This window comes from Dictyostelium purpureum (genome assembly GCF_000190715.1).
Source record: "Dictyostelium purpureum unplaced genomic scaffold DICPUscaffold_28, whole genome shotgun sequence".
Classification (NCBI taxonomy): Eukaryota; Evosea; class Eumycetozoa; order Dictyosteliales; family Dictyosteliaceae; genus Dictyostelium; species Dictyostelium purpureum.
In genome coordinates, this window is record NW_003519365.1 from 101607 (window position 1) to 116109 (window position 14503).

At 25.9% G+C, this 14503-nt stretch overlaps 6 protein-coding genes across 6 annotated transcripts; 3 read left to right on the forward strand and 3 right to left on the reverse strand.

The window, feature by feature from the left end:
• Positions 1 to 446: 446 nt before the first annotated feature.
• Positions 447 to 2671, forward strand: DICPUDRAFT_96781 (uncharacterized protein; the record flags this gene model as incomplete). Its single annotated transcript, XM_003284579.1, has 2 exons — positions 447 to 946; positions 1022 to 2671. Exons 1-2 carry the CDS (start codon positions 626 to 628, stop codon positions 2669 to 2671), a joined length of 1971 nt encoding a protein of 656 aa, XP_003284627.1. The 5' UTR covers positions 447 to 625.
• A 1043-nt stretch (positions 2672 to 3714) lies between these two features.
• DICPUDRAFT_27966 (uncharacterized protein) lies at positions 3715 to 4659 on the reverse strand (the record flags this gene model as incomplete). The annotated part of the gene is made up of 1 exon (XM_003284608.1): positions 3715 to 4659. A coding segment is annotated over one exon (945 nt), but the record flags the coding sequence as incomplete, so codon positions are not given.
• Positions 4660 to 5561: 902 nt separating this feature from the next.
• DICPUDRAFT_27934 (uncharacterized protein) lies at positions 5562 to 5840 on the forward strand (the record flags this gene model as incomplete). The annotated part of the gene is made up of 1 exon (XM_003284580.1): positions 5562 to 5840. A coding segment is annotated over one exon (279 nt), but the record flags the coding sequence as incomplete, so codon positions are not given.
• Positions 5841 to 7701: 1861 nt separating this feature from the next.
• DICPUDRAFT_75611 (uncharacterized protein) lies at positions 7702 to 9396 on the forward strand (the record flags this gene model as incomplete). Its single annotated transcript, XM_003284581.1, has 1 exon — positions 7702 to 9396. One exon carries the CDS (start codon positions 7702 to 7704, stop codon positions 9394 to 9396), a length of 1695 nt encoding a protein of 564 aa, XP_003284629.1.
• Positions 9397 to 9927: 531 nt separating this feature from the next.
• Positions 9928 to 10848, reverse strand: DICPUDRAFT_45627 (uncharacterized protein). The gene is made up of 2 exons (XM_003284609.1): positions 10703 to 10848; positions 9928 to 10406 (listed from the first exon to the last, which is right to left on the reverse strand). The coding sequence occupies exon 2, from the start codon at positions 10379 to 10381 to the stop codon at positions 9977 to 9979; it is 405 nt and encodes a 134-aa protein (XP_003284657.1). The 5' UTR covers positions 10382 to 10406; positions 10703 to 10848; the 3' UTR covers positions 9928 to 9976.
• Positions 10849 to 12336: 1488 nt separating this feature from the next.
• On the reverse strand, positions 12337 to 13702 carry gpaF (gpaF, alpha subunit of heterotrimeric G-protein; the record flags this gene model as incomplete). The annotated part of the gene is made up of 4 exons (XM_003284610.1): positions 12337 to 12804; positions 12880 to 13104; positions 13179 to 13333; positions 13409 to 13702. 4 exons carry the CDS (start codon positions 13700 to 13702, stop codon positions 12435 to 12437), a joined length of 1044 nt encoding a protein of 347 aa, XP_003284658.1. The 3' UTR covers positions 12337 to 12434.
• Positions 13703 to 14503: the final 801 nt, after the last annotated feature.

The window sequence follows — 14503 nt, forward strand, 5'->3', positions numbered from 1 at the left end:
ATTAAAAAAAAAACAAAATAAAAATAAAAATAAAACTATTTATAACTTTTAAATTCAGTTAAATATCGTTTATAAATAAAGTTATCGTTTATTATAAACAACAAACATTTTTTAAATAAATAATTAAAAAGTAAAAACGAAAATTTTATATTATTTTTTCATTTTCCATTTTCACACAATTATTATATTTTTTTTTATAAACAATTTTCTATTTTTTTTACATGTATCTAGTTTTAGCATAATGACAGAAAATAAACAGAAAAAAAAAGGTTATTTAGATTAAATATCACCAAATTCTCAATAAAAAAAAAAAAATAAAAAAAAAATAGAAAATCCAGAAAATCTATATTTATTTTGATAAATTTCTAAAAAATAAAAAAAATTATAATTTTTTCCACACTTTAAAAATTTTTTTTTTTTTTTTCTTTTTCAAATTAATCTTTCAACATAAACATAGTTGAGTGTATATAGGGTTTAAACCCCCTTATACCATTTTTTACCCACAATAAACCAACCTTATGCCCACCATCCCCACCTAAACACTCCACCACAACCCACCCTACCATCCATTGTTTTATTTAATAGTAATAATAATTATTAGTTTTAATTAAATAATAAAATAAAAATGGATAATACCTCATCACTCTCCAAACCCCAATTTTTTAAAGGCAAATCCTATTGTTTGGATCTTCCAACATCATTAGGTTCATTAAAAAAAACAAAATATCTTCAATTCATTAAAGATCATGGGGGTAGAGTAGATTTTTCAATCACTTCAAAAACCTGTTATTATGTTACTTCAATTGAAAACATTACCAATCCATCAACTAGAACCAAAACAGCACTTAAAACCAAAGTTCCAATTTTATTAGATACCTATATCTATGAATGTTTTTCAAATGTCCAATGTATTGATATTTATGACTATTTATATATCGATGGAAAAGTAAATATTTAAATAATAATAAATCTCACACTAAAAAAAGAAAAACAAAAATTAATATTAAAAATTTAAATATAGCCTGCTTGTGAAACAATTCCAAACTTTTTCAACATTGAAGAAACCATAGAGCAATCAATTAAACAAGCTAATTTTGTTTTAAATAGCCTCAAACAATCATTAGTTTGTTATAGTGAACATAGCAATAACAATGGTAATAATAATAATAGTAGTGATAATAATAATTTTTTTAATGAATTAGAACCAGAAATCGAAAAAGTTTCAGATAATGATAATGATTCAATGTTTTCATTCAGTCTTTTTGATAAAGAGCCATCATCCCCAAATAAATTAGACAAGGACGATGACGATGATATCCGTTCAACAACTTCAAGCTATTCAAACCTTTCAAATTTTTCATTTTTATCCGAACATTCATTTAAAAAGAAACCACTTTCTAGATTTGAACAAATCCTTTTAGAAAAAAAAGAACAAACCCAAAAAAGAAGAGAAGAATTAAAAAGAATTGAAGAAGAAAAGAAAATTGCTAAACAAGAAATATTAGACCAAAAGAAAAAAGAAAAAGAAGAAAAATTAAAACAATTACAAAAAGAAAAAGAAGAAAAAATTTTACAAGAAAAAGAAAGAAGAAAATTAACTTTAGAAAAAACTAGATCATCACCATTATCTACATTTACATCTAAACCAACTTTATCAAGTAGGTTACTTGCTCCAAAACCAACATTTGGTGGCAGTACTGCTCTTCATTCTGAGAGCAATTCAATTAATCCAACATCAACATTATTATCATCCAAATATTCAACATCAACTACCTCATCTCTATCCAGTGGCTTATTAAGCAGACCAAGCAGTTCTTCATATTTAAAAACTAGCAGTTTCAATAAAACCACTTTTGGTAGCAGTAGTATTGATAGTAGTAAAAAACCAAAATCAAGCTTTAAAATCAAAATTGACCACGAAGCTATTAAAATTCAAAAAGAAAAAGAAAAACAAGAAAGAGCTCTTAAAGCCGCTAATGATTTATTAATTAAAAAACAAGAAAAAGAAGAAAGAACCAGAGCTTACTTTGAAGAAAAGCAAAGCGAAGAGGATAGAATCGAAAAAGAAAAAGCTCAAAAGAAAAAAGAAGATTTAGAAGCCTATCTAAAGAGACAAGAAAAGAGATTAAAAAAGGAACAAGAAGCTTTAGAAAGAGAAAGAAAAGAACAAGAACCACCAGTTGCAGAGTTACCAAATGAAGATTTAAGAAAGTTATTTGTTGGTGGTATAAACTGTGAAGATTTAGATGATAAAACCAAGAGAGATGCTAAAAAAGTTGAAAAGATTAAACTCAAAAGACTTAATTTCCTTTTACACCATTTTAGTGCATATGGCGAAGTTCAAAAACGTGTTGTTAAATTAGATAAAGGTGTTTTCTTTATCACATTTAAGAAAATCGAAAATTGCGAAGCTGTCGTCAAACACTATTCAAACATGGAAAACAAATTAAAAGCAATTGAATCAATCAAACTCGATCCAAAAGCAACACCACAAACTACTCCAAACAAACATTTTTATGTTAGAAGAGTTAAAAACTTTGATAATGCCAAAAAGAAAGAAGTAAAAGATATAGCTGCTAAAGAAGCAACCAAGGTTCAAGCTCAACAAGATTTAATAAAAAAGAAAGAAAGAGAAGATAATGAAGGTTTTGAAGATTGGACCACTGTTTAAAATTAATTTATTTCTTTTTTCAGTTTTAAAATAAAAATAAAAAACATATAAATAATTAAATAAATAAATAATATATGGTATTCTATAAATATAAATAACTATAAAAAAATTAATAATATTATTAAGCTATTTATTACTCCAACTAATCTATTTACAAGTACTTGTACCACCTTTTTTTATATTTTTATTATTTTTTTTTTTTTTAATTTTTAAATATTTAGTTTTTTTTTTTGCATTTTGGAGGAATTCATTACCACCATTGTTTTTTAATTTTATTTCAGTTTATTTTTTGTTTTTTCTAGAATAATTAATAAAATGAATAATAAAAAGCATAACTTTAGTAGAAACGATGTTTATGATCAATTTTGGGATTTTGAATTTAGAGAAAACTGCACAAATGAATGCCTCCAAAGTTATATATAAAAAATTAGAGATGGATGTTGTTAGGGCCCAAACTATTTTAGATCTTTACAAGTCACTTAAAGTTCCTGAAGATGGTATTATACCTAAATTTAGTTTTATATTACCAAGAAGAAAAAAATTTACTACAAAATAAAAAAATTCAAGATTTAATATTAACTTATAAGGCCTAAACTTTCCTGATTTAATAAAATTATCAGATTTGAAAAAAAAGAAAAAGAAAACAAGAATTCAGAAGAAATTGAAAGCTTTTTTATTTATTTTTATTTTAAATTTTACAAAATTTTATTTTCTTCTGAAATATTATTTTGTTGTGTGTTATTTTCATATTCCACCGACATTTCACAGTTGATGACATAGTTGATCATCTATTCAAAAAATAAATTATAAAAAATAGTGTTTTTATTAATTTTTTTATTGTTATTTATATTTATAGAATAATAAATATATATTAATATTTTTAAAAATTTTTTATTTATTTATTTATTTTTATTTTGTTTTATTATTATCAGTCTTGTTGGAATGTAGTTGTAGTTGTTTGTGAATGGTAGAATTAATTAAGTTTTGTGAGACTATTTGGTAAAAGAATATTAATCATGACAGATTACTTTATTAAATAATAATTAATTTTGAATTAAGGAAAAAATTTTAAATATATAACAAAACAGAGTAATAAGCAGAGGGGGAATTAAATATATTAGGATTTTGAAAAATGTGAGACCACTTGGTAATATGCCAGGTGGAATTACTTGGTTAAAACATTTCCCGAATGTGAGTGTTGTGAGACTATTTGGTAATGTACCGGGTAGAACTACTTGGTTAAAATTAGTACCGAATTTGAGTGTTGTGAGACTATTTGGTAATGTGCCGGGTAGAATTTCTTGGTTAAAATTATCACCGAATGTGAGTGTTATGAGACTATTTGGTAACGTGCTGGGTAGAATTAATTGGTTAAAATCGTTACCGAATGTGAGTGTTGTGAGACTATTTGGTAATGAGTCGGGTAGAATTATTTGGTTAAAATAATAACCGAATATGAGTGTCGTGAGACTATTTGGTAATGAGTTGGGTAGAATTACTTGGTTAAAATAAAAGCCGAAATCAAGTGTTGTGAGACTATTTGGTAATGTGTCGGGTAGAACTTTTTGGTTAAAACCACTGAATATGAGTGTTGTGAGACTATTTGGTAATGTGTCGGGTGGAATTACTTGGTTAAAATCATGATCGAATGTGAGTGTTGTGAGACTATTTGGTAATGTGCCGGGTGGAATCACTTGGTTAAAATCATAACCGAGTGTGAGTGTAGTAATTGTATTTGGTAAAGTTGTTGGTAGCATTTGAGAAAAATTGTACAAATGTAAATTTGTTAAAAATGGTGGAAATTCATTTTTATCTGGTAGTGGATAATAATGCCACTTAAGTGTTGTTATATATGATTTATCTTTAAACCGGTCATAACGGGATCTATTTAGATCTACAAAACTATGCTTAATAAATTTTAAAATATGTTTATGAATTTCATTTCTTAAAAATATATTATTCCAAACTTTATATAATAATCTATAATAAATAGGTAAAATGAAAAACTAATTAATAAACTTTTATTTATATTTATTGAAATGTATTGTAATTACCTATCACCAATTTTACAACTGTTTTTTAACTCTTCATTTACGCGAAATTTAATTAGAGATAATAGCAGCTCATTCATTGTCAATATAAAAAAAAAATAAAAAAAATAAAAAAAAATTTTTTTTTTTATTTTTTTTATTTTTTTTTTTTTATATTGTCTATAATTGATTGATTTATATCTTTATACTGAACTATTTGATTATTGAATATTTCTACCAACTTTACCTCACCATCAAAACTGATTAAATTTAATTTTGACCTATACAATAGCAGTTTAAATTTTTTTTTTTTTTTTTTTTTGTCCAGGATGCCACAACACTTTAAGGTTTAAAATTTTTTTTTTTTTTTTTTAAAGTTACACATAAAAACCAAATCTTTATTTAAAAGAATTTTTTTTTTATTTTTTTTATTTTTTTTTTTATATTAACAATGGATGAGCCACTATCATCTCTAATTAAATTTCGCGTAAATGAAGAGTTAAAAAACAGTTGTAATATTAGTGATAGGTAAGCACAATACCATATAACACAATAAATATAAATAATAGATTAATTAAAAGCATGTTAATTAGTTTTTTCTCTTTTTAACTTTTTATTATAGATTATTATATATAGTTTGGAATAATATATTTTTAAGGAATGAAATTCATTAACATATTTTAAAGTTTATTGAACATAGTGATAAACATCTTGATAAATCCCTTTATGACCAGTTTAAAGATAAATCATATATAACAACACTTAACTGGCGTGGTGATCCACTACCAGATAAAAATGAATTTCCACCATTTTTGACAAATTTATATTTGTTCAATTTTTCTAAAAGGTTACCTCAAAAAACTTTACCAAATACAATTACTACACTCACATTCTGTAATGATTTTAAGCAAGTAGTTCTACCTGGCACATTACCAAATAGTCTCACAACACTCACATTCGGTCATTATTTTAACCAAGTAGTTCTACCTGGCTCATTACCAAATAGTCTCACAACACTCACATTCGGTTATTGTTTTAACCAAGTAATTCCACCCGGTTCATTACCAAATAATCTCACAACACTCACATTAAGTAGTTGTTTTAACCAAGTAATTCCATCCGGTATATTACCAGTTTAGAACACAAATCCGTATGATCGATAATAAAATCAAACAAGCCAAAGCCAACACACCACTCAACCCATCTTCCTCCAAACTAAGAGAAATACGTACAGAAATCAGAACCAATAGAGCAGAAACAATTTCAAATCACGAGATAACTGGTTTCCGTACTGAACTTTCGACCGAAGCTACTAGTATAGCTTTTAGCAACAACAATAGCCTAGACCGAAAGACAACAAGAACAAAATTAACCCTCTCCAATCAAGAACTTCATGATGCCAATGAAATATTTGAAGAGATCATTACTAGATTATTGGCAGACAATACACCACTACTCGACGCAATTAGTAAGACCATTTATGCTGTTGCAACTTCTATAATCAAAATCAAGTCCAAAGGTGACAAAGAATCCCTACCTCAAAAGGTTGCCAACGACATTATCAATGATAATAAATTAAAAATCAAAGATATTAGTAGACAACGACGTATACTTGAGGCTGCTTGTTCAAGGTTAAGAAGAGGTGGTAAACCAGGTTCAAAGGTGATTAAAATGGTTATGAAAGAATCCCCAGAAGCCCAAACGTTCAACATCAAATGTCTTAGAAGGGTTATTGCTTCCATATGTAAACAAAAAGACACGTACAAAGCTGCAATTGCAAAATGTATGAAACAACACAAGTTTACAGTAATCAATAATCTAATGGCCACTGATAGAACCAAAGCCTTTGGTATGTTATCTAAATCAAAACCTAATATATTGCCCGACGAATCTAATCAATCTGCTGTCAAGAAGCAAGCACACGACTTCTGGTCAAAGTTATGGAACCCACAAGCCCAACATGACTTTGTCCCCCATGATCCAGACTACTCCCGTTTGAAATGGATCAAAGATGTCAACAAAGTGGTTACCAAGCTCAAGATCAAACCCACAAAATTTGCTCCAATAGACTCAACTTCTGTTTTTAATTACATTAGAAACAAGAAGAACTGGTCCGCCCCTGGCCCAGACATGATCTGCAACTACTGGATCAAAAAATTGACTAGCTCCCACTCCTATATTGCCACTGCTTTCTCCGATGCTATTGATAATAATGTATTGCCTGACTGGTTCTGTGAAGGTATTACCTACCGTGTTTTTAAAGCCGGCGACCCTAACTCAGAATCTAACTACCGTCCAATATCTTGTCTCAATAATCTATATAAATGTTTTACTGGCGTATTACTAACACAACTTAATGACCACACTCTAATAAGGAACAATATCATTCAAGAACAACAAAAAGGTGCCAAACCTTCTACCTGGGGTACCTACGAAAATTTAACTGCTGACCGTTTTGTAACTGAAAAGGTAAACTCAAATGACCTCAACTGCGCTTGGGTGGATCTCATAAAAGCATATGATTCACTCCGCCATGACTTCATTGTATTTGCTCTGGAATTACAAAAAGTAGATAAAGTAATTGTCAATGCTATCAGGTTGGTTATGTCTAAATGGAAGACTCGTATCTTTATCAATAGATGTACCAAAACTGATTTTATCCCAATTACCAATGGTATATTTCAAGGTGATGCTCTTTGTCCACTCCTCTTTTGTTTATCCATTAATGTTGTTAGTTTATACATCTCACATATCCATAACCCTCTAGTGATTGATGAAACCAAAATATCTCACCGTTTGTACATTGACGATATCAAACTATACTCATGTAGCAATGAAGCTTTATGTCATACACTGGCTGAAACTCTTACTGCATTCGCTGATATTGGCCTGAAAGCAAACAAATCAAAGTCCGCTGTCTTCCTAGGAGAAAGTGTTGCTGCCCGATGTTATCAGTGTCAAAAAATTTTAAAGAAACAAAACTATCTTTCTAGAAATTATATGCCTGACGACTTCCCAGTAGGTTCCCGTGTATGTAGTAGTTGTGGTATGTTTTTCAAAAAACATGGCCATTTCAACACTGAACAGGTCCCTCTGGTAAACGGTGATAACCCTTACTTCGATGGTGTCGACTTATTCCAAGGTATTCAAAAAGTTTCCAAAGATACTCCGTACAAATATATGGGTGTCTACTTCAATCCAATTATTGATATTGACAAAAATCGTGAAGTAATTAACAGAGAAGCAATATCTAGGGCCAACAGATTATTCAAATCCGAATTGTCTGGTTTCAATCTAGTCAGTGCATTCGACTCACTTATTGTAGGTTACCTCAGATATTACTGGTTTTTAGACTTTTCCCTAAAAGATATTAAAGCACTTTCTACTGCTATAAAAGAAATAATGCGTTCTAATGGAATAAAACATCCATTCATGTCAAATGACTTCCTCCATTTACCTCGTAAATATGGTGGAAGGGGGTTTACAAACATAAAACAAGAATTTATGGTTTATAAAATCACTACATTACTCAAATTTCATGAAAATATTAAATTTTCTGTATTTATAGGTGATGATTTTGATCTTTACAAAAATTCAAGTATTATGGTACCTCCTCCATCCAGAAGATATGACACAGCCTGTCATTACGCCTCAGAACTTGGTTTTGAATTATCATTTGCCGCAAATGGACTGTGGACCGTAACTATTCCAAAAGTCGATGACGACAATGTTACCACTTATACTGTTTACTCAAACAATGAAAATGCAGAACAATCTGATAAAATGTCATCCATCATCAAACACTTTACCAATCTTCAATTATATAAACGTGTAAAAGAAGAGGAAGTAGGTGTTGCAAAGAAACGTTTGTGGAGAAGATTTCATGAACATTGGATACACTGGATCAAAGGTTGGACCCATATCCCGGCTCATATCGAAGCAACATTTTGGGAAGCAGTTTTGTCGTTATTACCAAACAGAATGTCATTAGTTCACCGTGATGCAAGTTCAAATGCTGATAGGAGATGTAGGTTGTGTGCAAGTGCTGATGAATCAATTGAACATTTAGTAGGTGGATGTACAGGTATGAATAAATTCGGTAGAATCACCCGTCATGACATGGTTGTTACTGAAATCATTAAATCACTTATTAAACGTTACAAAATCCCCAACATCACAAACTTCAAGGCACCCATCTTCTCAAATTCTTTAAAGGAAAACAATCAAACCATCATCAATGTTGAAATCTTACGTGATGTCTGTTTTAAAAACACTGACTCAATACAAAATAAACCTGATATTGTAATCATTGATAAAGTAAAACACATCATCCGTGTTATTGATGTATGTATCCCTTTCGATGGTAATATGCTGTTCAGACAACATGAAAAACTATTGAAATACGATTACTTCAAAAAACACTTTAAGAACCAATACAAAGACCCAGATGGCAGATCATTTGATGTACAAATAATCCCAATAGTCATAGGTGCATTTGGCAGAATTATAACTAAAGAAGTTCCCCACACTGAAAAAGATATAACTCTCACCATCAAATCCCTCAAAGATTGTTTAAGTCTACTTCCACTTCCTGAAACCGAAAAGGTTCATTTGTTCAAGAAATTACCAAGAAAAGCAATAATTGGTACTATCCTATCTCTCCAAAGTTGGACCCAAAAATTTAAAGCCTCATAATAAGAAATCAATTGTTAATTTTTCAAATTCCTATAAATTTAATTCCCCCTCTGCTAATTACTTTGTTTGCAATATAATTTTTTAAAAAAAATATCTTTTTCCTTAAACATAAAATTAAATAAAGTAATCAGTCATGATTAACATTCTTCTACCAAATAGTCTCACAACACTCACATTTGGAAGTCTTTTTAACCAAGTAGTTCCACCCGGTACATTACCAATTTGCATATATTCATTCATAAAATTTACAAACATAATGAAAAAAAGTCAATTCATATACAATTTAAAACTCGCTGTCCACTAATATTATGAAACATTTTGTGCAATTTATTAACATTTTTAAAAAACTATACCCAAAAAGAAAACAAGTTAATAAGAACAAACACAAGGTTATATTTTTTAAACTATGATATGTTATTATCCAAAAAAACAATATTTGTCATAATACATATGATTTATTGAACAATTAAAAATAATAAAATAATATAATCCCCAGATATTTTTAATTTCCAGGGTTTGAATAAATCTTTTTTTATTAATATGTATAATTTATTTATATTTTATTAAAAAGTTTTATAAATTAAAAAACAAATTTCTCTTTTTCGTCTGCTTTGATTATATCTTCTTCTTCGTAAGTTTTACAAAACTTTTCCATATAACTGACCCTTGGTAAAAGTTCTAATTTTTTTATATAAACACCAATAATATATGCCTTTTTTGTTTTAACTACTATGCATCCATGTTTTTCATTTTGACCGTATACTCTGTTATTTTCTCTGATATAAATATTATATTGCTCGCCCATTAGTTGTATAGTGTTCCATTTCTTTATATTTTTAAATCCTTTTATAATTTGATCGGCCTCCCCCATTTGTGGTGATTTATTATAGGCTATTGAAGCGCCATTTAAATTTAATATTATTGTGGCATAAAATAAATTATTTTCTAAAAATTCTTTATAGAATTTATCTTTACGTTCAATCATTTTTTTTTATTATTGTTGTTGTTAACTATTGTTTAAAAAGTTTATTTTTGTTTAAAATCCAAAGGATATTATTTAATTGAATTTTAAGAAAATAATTAGTATAAATTTTAATATTTTAAAATAAAAAAATAAAAAAAAATTAAAAAAAAGAAAAAAGAAAAAAATGAGAGAAAGAGAGAAAGAGATAGAAGAATTTTATAATAAGCAAAATAATAATTAGATTTAATTAATTTTAAATCTTTTATTGAGTATTTTACCAATTACGAAAAATAAAAATAAAAATAGATATCCCACACTATATACAAAATTTAAAATACATACTACTAATTATAATTACTAATTGATAAAGTTTATTTATTTAAATTGTAAATAGAACTACTATTATTGTTTTTATTTCTTTAAAAAATTATTATTGTTGCTGTTGTTATTGATATTGTTTTTTTAATTTTGATTTTTATAATGTGAAAATAATAAATAAATAAATAAAATAAAAAAAGAATGTATAATTTCTTTTGTGATTTATATATTTTTTTTTTTTAAAAAAAAAATATTTTTTTATTTTAATTTATATTTTTATTTTTATTTTGAATAAATATAGCTGTGTTTTTTGTGAATTTCTATTGATAATTATAAATATATATATATATATATAATATGTAATAGAGCGCTTAAAGATTTTATTGATTAAATAAATAATAATGATGGGTGATGATGAAATAATAACAAGAAAAAAAAAATAATTTAATTTTTTTTTTTTTATAATAATTTTAATATATTTAAAACAAACGCTATCAACATATACTTGTTATATTTCTTCTTTTTTGAGTAGAGATTTAATATATTGTGTGTCTAAAAAATGGGTGTTTTGATAGTGGTTGTTTGTAATTAATAATAATTTAAAAAAAAAAAAAAAATTAATAAATACTATTATCTTGGATGAAAAGTATTGTGAGTGGGTGGTGGAGGGGTGGGTGATTTTTTATTTTTTTTTATTAATATATTTTTAATTCATATATTAATATATTTTTTTTTTCTAGTATTGGTAGTGGGAAAACTTAGCTTGGTTATCATAATAATACTCAATATTTTTTAATCAACACACTCATGTATACTATCATTTATACACTATTATAATAATTTAAAATTAATAAAATTGGTGCATGTACATCACCCCCTATACAATTTTAGAAAGAAATAATAACAGCTTCATAAATTTGGAAATTAAACACCAATACCAAATTTTGAAAATATTAATATACATCAAAACAAATTAACTATTCCTAAAAATTAACGATAATTTTTAAATCTAATATCACGCACACCCACACCCCATTCAATATATCTTTTTTTTATTATTTTTATTTTTTTATGATATCATAATTATATCTTTTTATCTAAATGAGCAAATGATTGTGTAATAATACCAGTGTATTTTTTTTTTTTTTTTACTATTTCTTTTTATAATCATACCAAAAATTTAACACCCATTATATTTCTTTTTAATTTCTTTATATTTTTTTTTTCCATACTTTGAAAACTACTACTTTTTTTATAACTATGCTAAATTAATATTGAAAGTAAAAAAAAAAAAATTTAACCTCACAACCCAACACATCAGCAAAAAGAATCATCAAAATTATTATAATCAATTCTATTATTATAATTAATTTGATTTTTAATTATTTTAATTAATATTTTAAATATTTCTTTTCCATTAATTTAAAACTATGTAAATTAATTAATTTAAATTTAAATTTAAATTAACTTAATTTTATGAAAATTTAAATTTAACTGTTTTACAAACCCAAATAATATTTACACTGTGTGAGGAAAAAAATTTAAAAAAATAAAAAAATAAATAATAATTTTGCAATAGTATAAACAAAAATAATTAATTTTGAAATAAACTTATTGAAATAAATATAATAAAAGTTTTTTTTTTTTTTTTTTTTTTTATTCATATGTTTTCTAAAATTACCATCGTTGTAATTATATGTTTTAATTATTTATATTTTCTTGAATTTATAATACAAAAATAAAAAAAGTTTTTTTTTTATATAATTGTATCCATAACACTGTCTAAAATAATTGATTTTACTGCATCAAAAACAAATTTAATATTTTGAGTATCGACAGCAATTGTAAAATGAGTATAAATATGCTTTAATGGGTCTTTTCTAACATTTTCATATTTCTTTTGAATAAATCCTGATACAGCTTCGAATGTATCTTCACCTTTATATCTTGGATCATAAGTTTTGAATGGAATCCTCTTTAACTTTTCAATAAAAATATCTTTTTTATTTAAAAATAGTAATATTGGTGCTTTAGTAAACCATTGACTATTACAAATTTCTGAAAATAAACTTAATGATTCATCCATTCTATTAACATTTTCTTCTTCTCTTAAAAATTGATCATATCTAAATTTTAATTTAAATAAAATTAATATTAACATTACAATTAATTTATATTATTATATAAATTAATTTACTTACTCGCTTAATGCTGCAACAAAAATAACTGCTGAAACATTATCAAAACAATGAATCCATTTTCTTCTTTGAGATCTTTGGCCACCAACATCTATAACTTTCATATGAATTGAATCGAAATATAAATCTGCTTCAACAATACCTTTTGTCATAACTCTTGCTCTGAGAGCGTCCTGAGGTTGTGGAATATAGTCTGGTTGAATAATACGTTGTAAATTGTTAAAAAAGCTATTTAATAAAGTTAAAAATAAATTAGTATAATTCCAATTTAAAATTTAAAATTAATAATTTGAATACACTACTATTCTGCTGAGTCATTTAATTGAAATTCTTTATCTCTTTTTTCAAATATTTTTTTAACTGCTTTATCACTCCATAAATGAACACAATCCTCACCAATCTCTACTGACCAATCGTCAGTGTGATGATTTCTTGCCATTATTCTATCAGCTCTTTCCTTTTTTTTTTTTTAATGAAATTAATTAATATATTATTTTAAATTGTTTTTTTTTTTTTTTAAGGCTATACTTACTTTATTTGCTGGCTCTATTTCGATCCCTGATTTTTGAACAGCATCTAATAATACATGAAGTTGTGATGTTAAGTTAATGAAAACAGTATTACGAAAATCTTTTAAGGTATCGATATCCCATTTTCCATTGTCTTGTAAAATTTTAAGTTGTTTAAAGATGGTAGATTTACCACTTTCACCAGCCCCTAATAATAAAACTTGAGTTTTATTTTTAAAAAAGCTTTTTTCATCCTTTAAAATTTTGTCAATTTCAAAAGAGGCTTTCATACCTTCATTTCTTGAAAAACATGCCATTTTATTTATTTATATATTGCTTTTTATTTGTTATATTGGTGTAAAATGTATTTTATATTTTTATATTTTAATTAGAATATTACTTTTTATTATAATGCTTTGTAGTGATACATATATAAATATTTTAAGTTAACGATTTTTTTTTTTTTAATATGATGATGATGTATGTGTGTTATGAGTGTGTTTATGTGGTTTTTATGCGTTTTGTGATTATTTACAATAAATTTTTGAACAATATAAATATTTATCTTATTTTTTTTTTGGGGGTAAAAGAAATCTTTTTTTATAATATAAAAAATAAAAAAAAAAAAAAAAAGAAAAAAATTTAAAAAATTAAAATTCTAAATTTAAAAAAAAAAAAAATTAAAAAAAAAGTTTTTTAGATATTTTCTTTATTCAAAATTTATTATTTTATTATTATTTTTTTTAATTTTAGACTTTGGATTAATTATCTATTGGGACTCCAATGTTGATGGAATTATCTGCATTGGCCTTTTGGATAATAAAAAAAAATAAAAGACGGGGTGTTTATTATCATTTCTGTTTCCCCACACCCATGAATAAACATGCTTTGAAAGATTTTTTCTCATCATTTTCAAAATTTTAAAATTATTGTCTGGATTATAAATTTTCTATTATTCTATGAACCAATCTTATAGAAAAACCAATTAAAAAATTTAAAATCCTTAGGATTTGAAGAGCTACATCAGGGTTTTTTTTCCAAAAAAAAAAAAAACCAGGAAATTGAAACTTGGGGAATATTATTCAAAAATATGAGGGTTCTTGTTTGCCAATGTATTG

Bases quoted from the DNA above. Each gene is read 5' to 3' on its own strand.
- DICPUDRAFT_45627 (XM_003284609.1), bottom strand. From the start codon at position 10,381: ATGATTGAACGTAAAGATAAATTCTATAAAGAATTTTTAGAAAATAAT.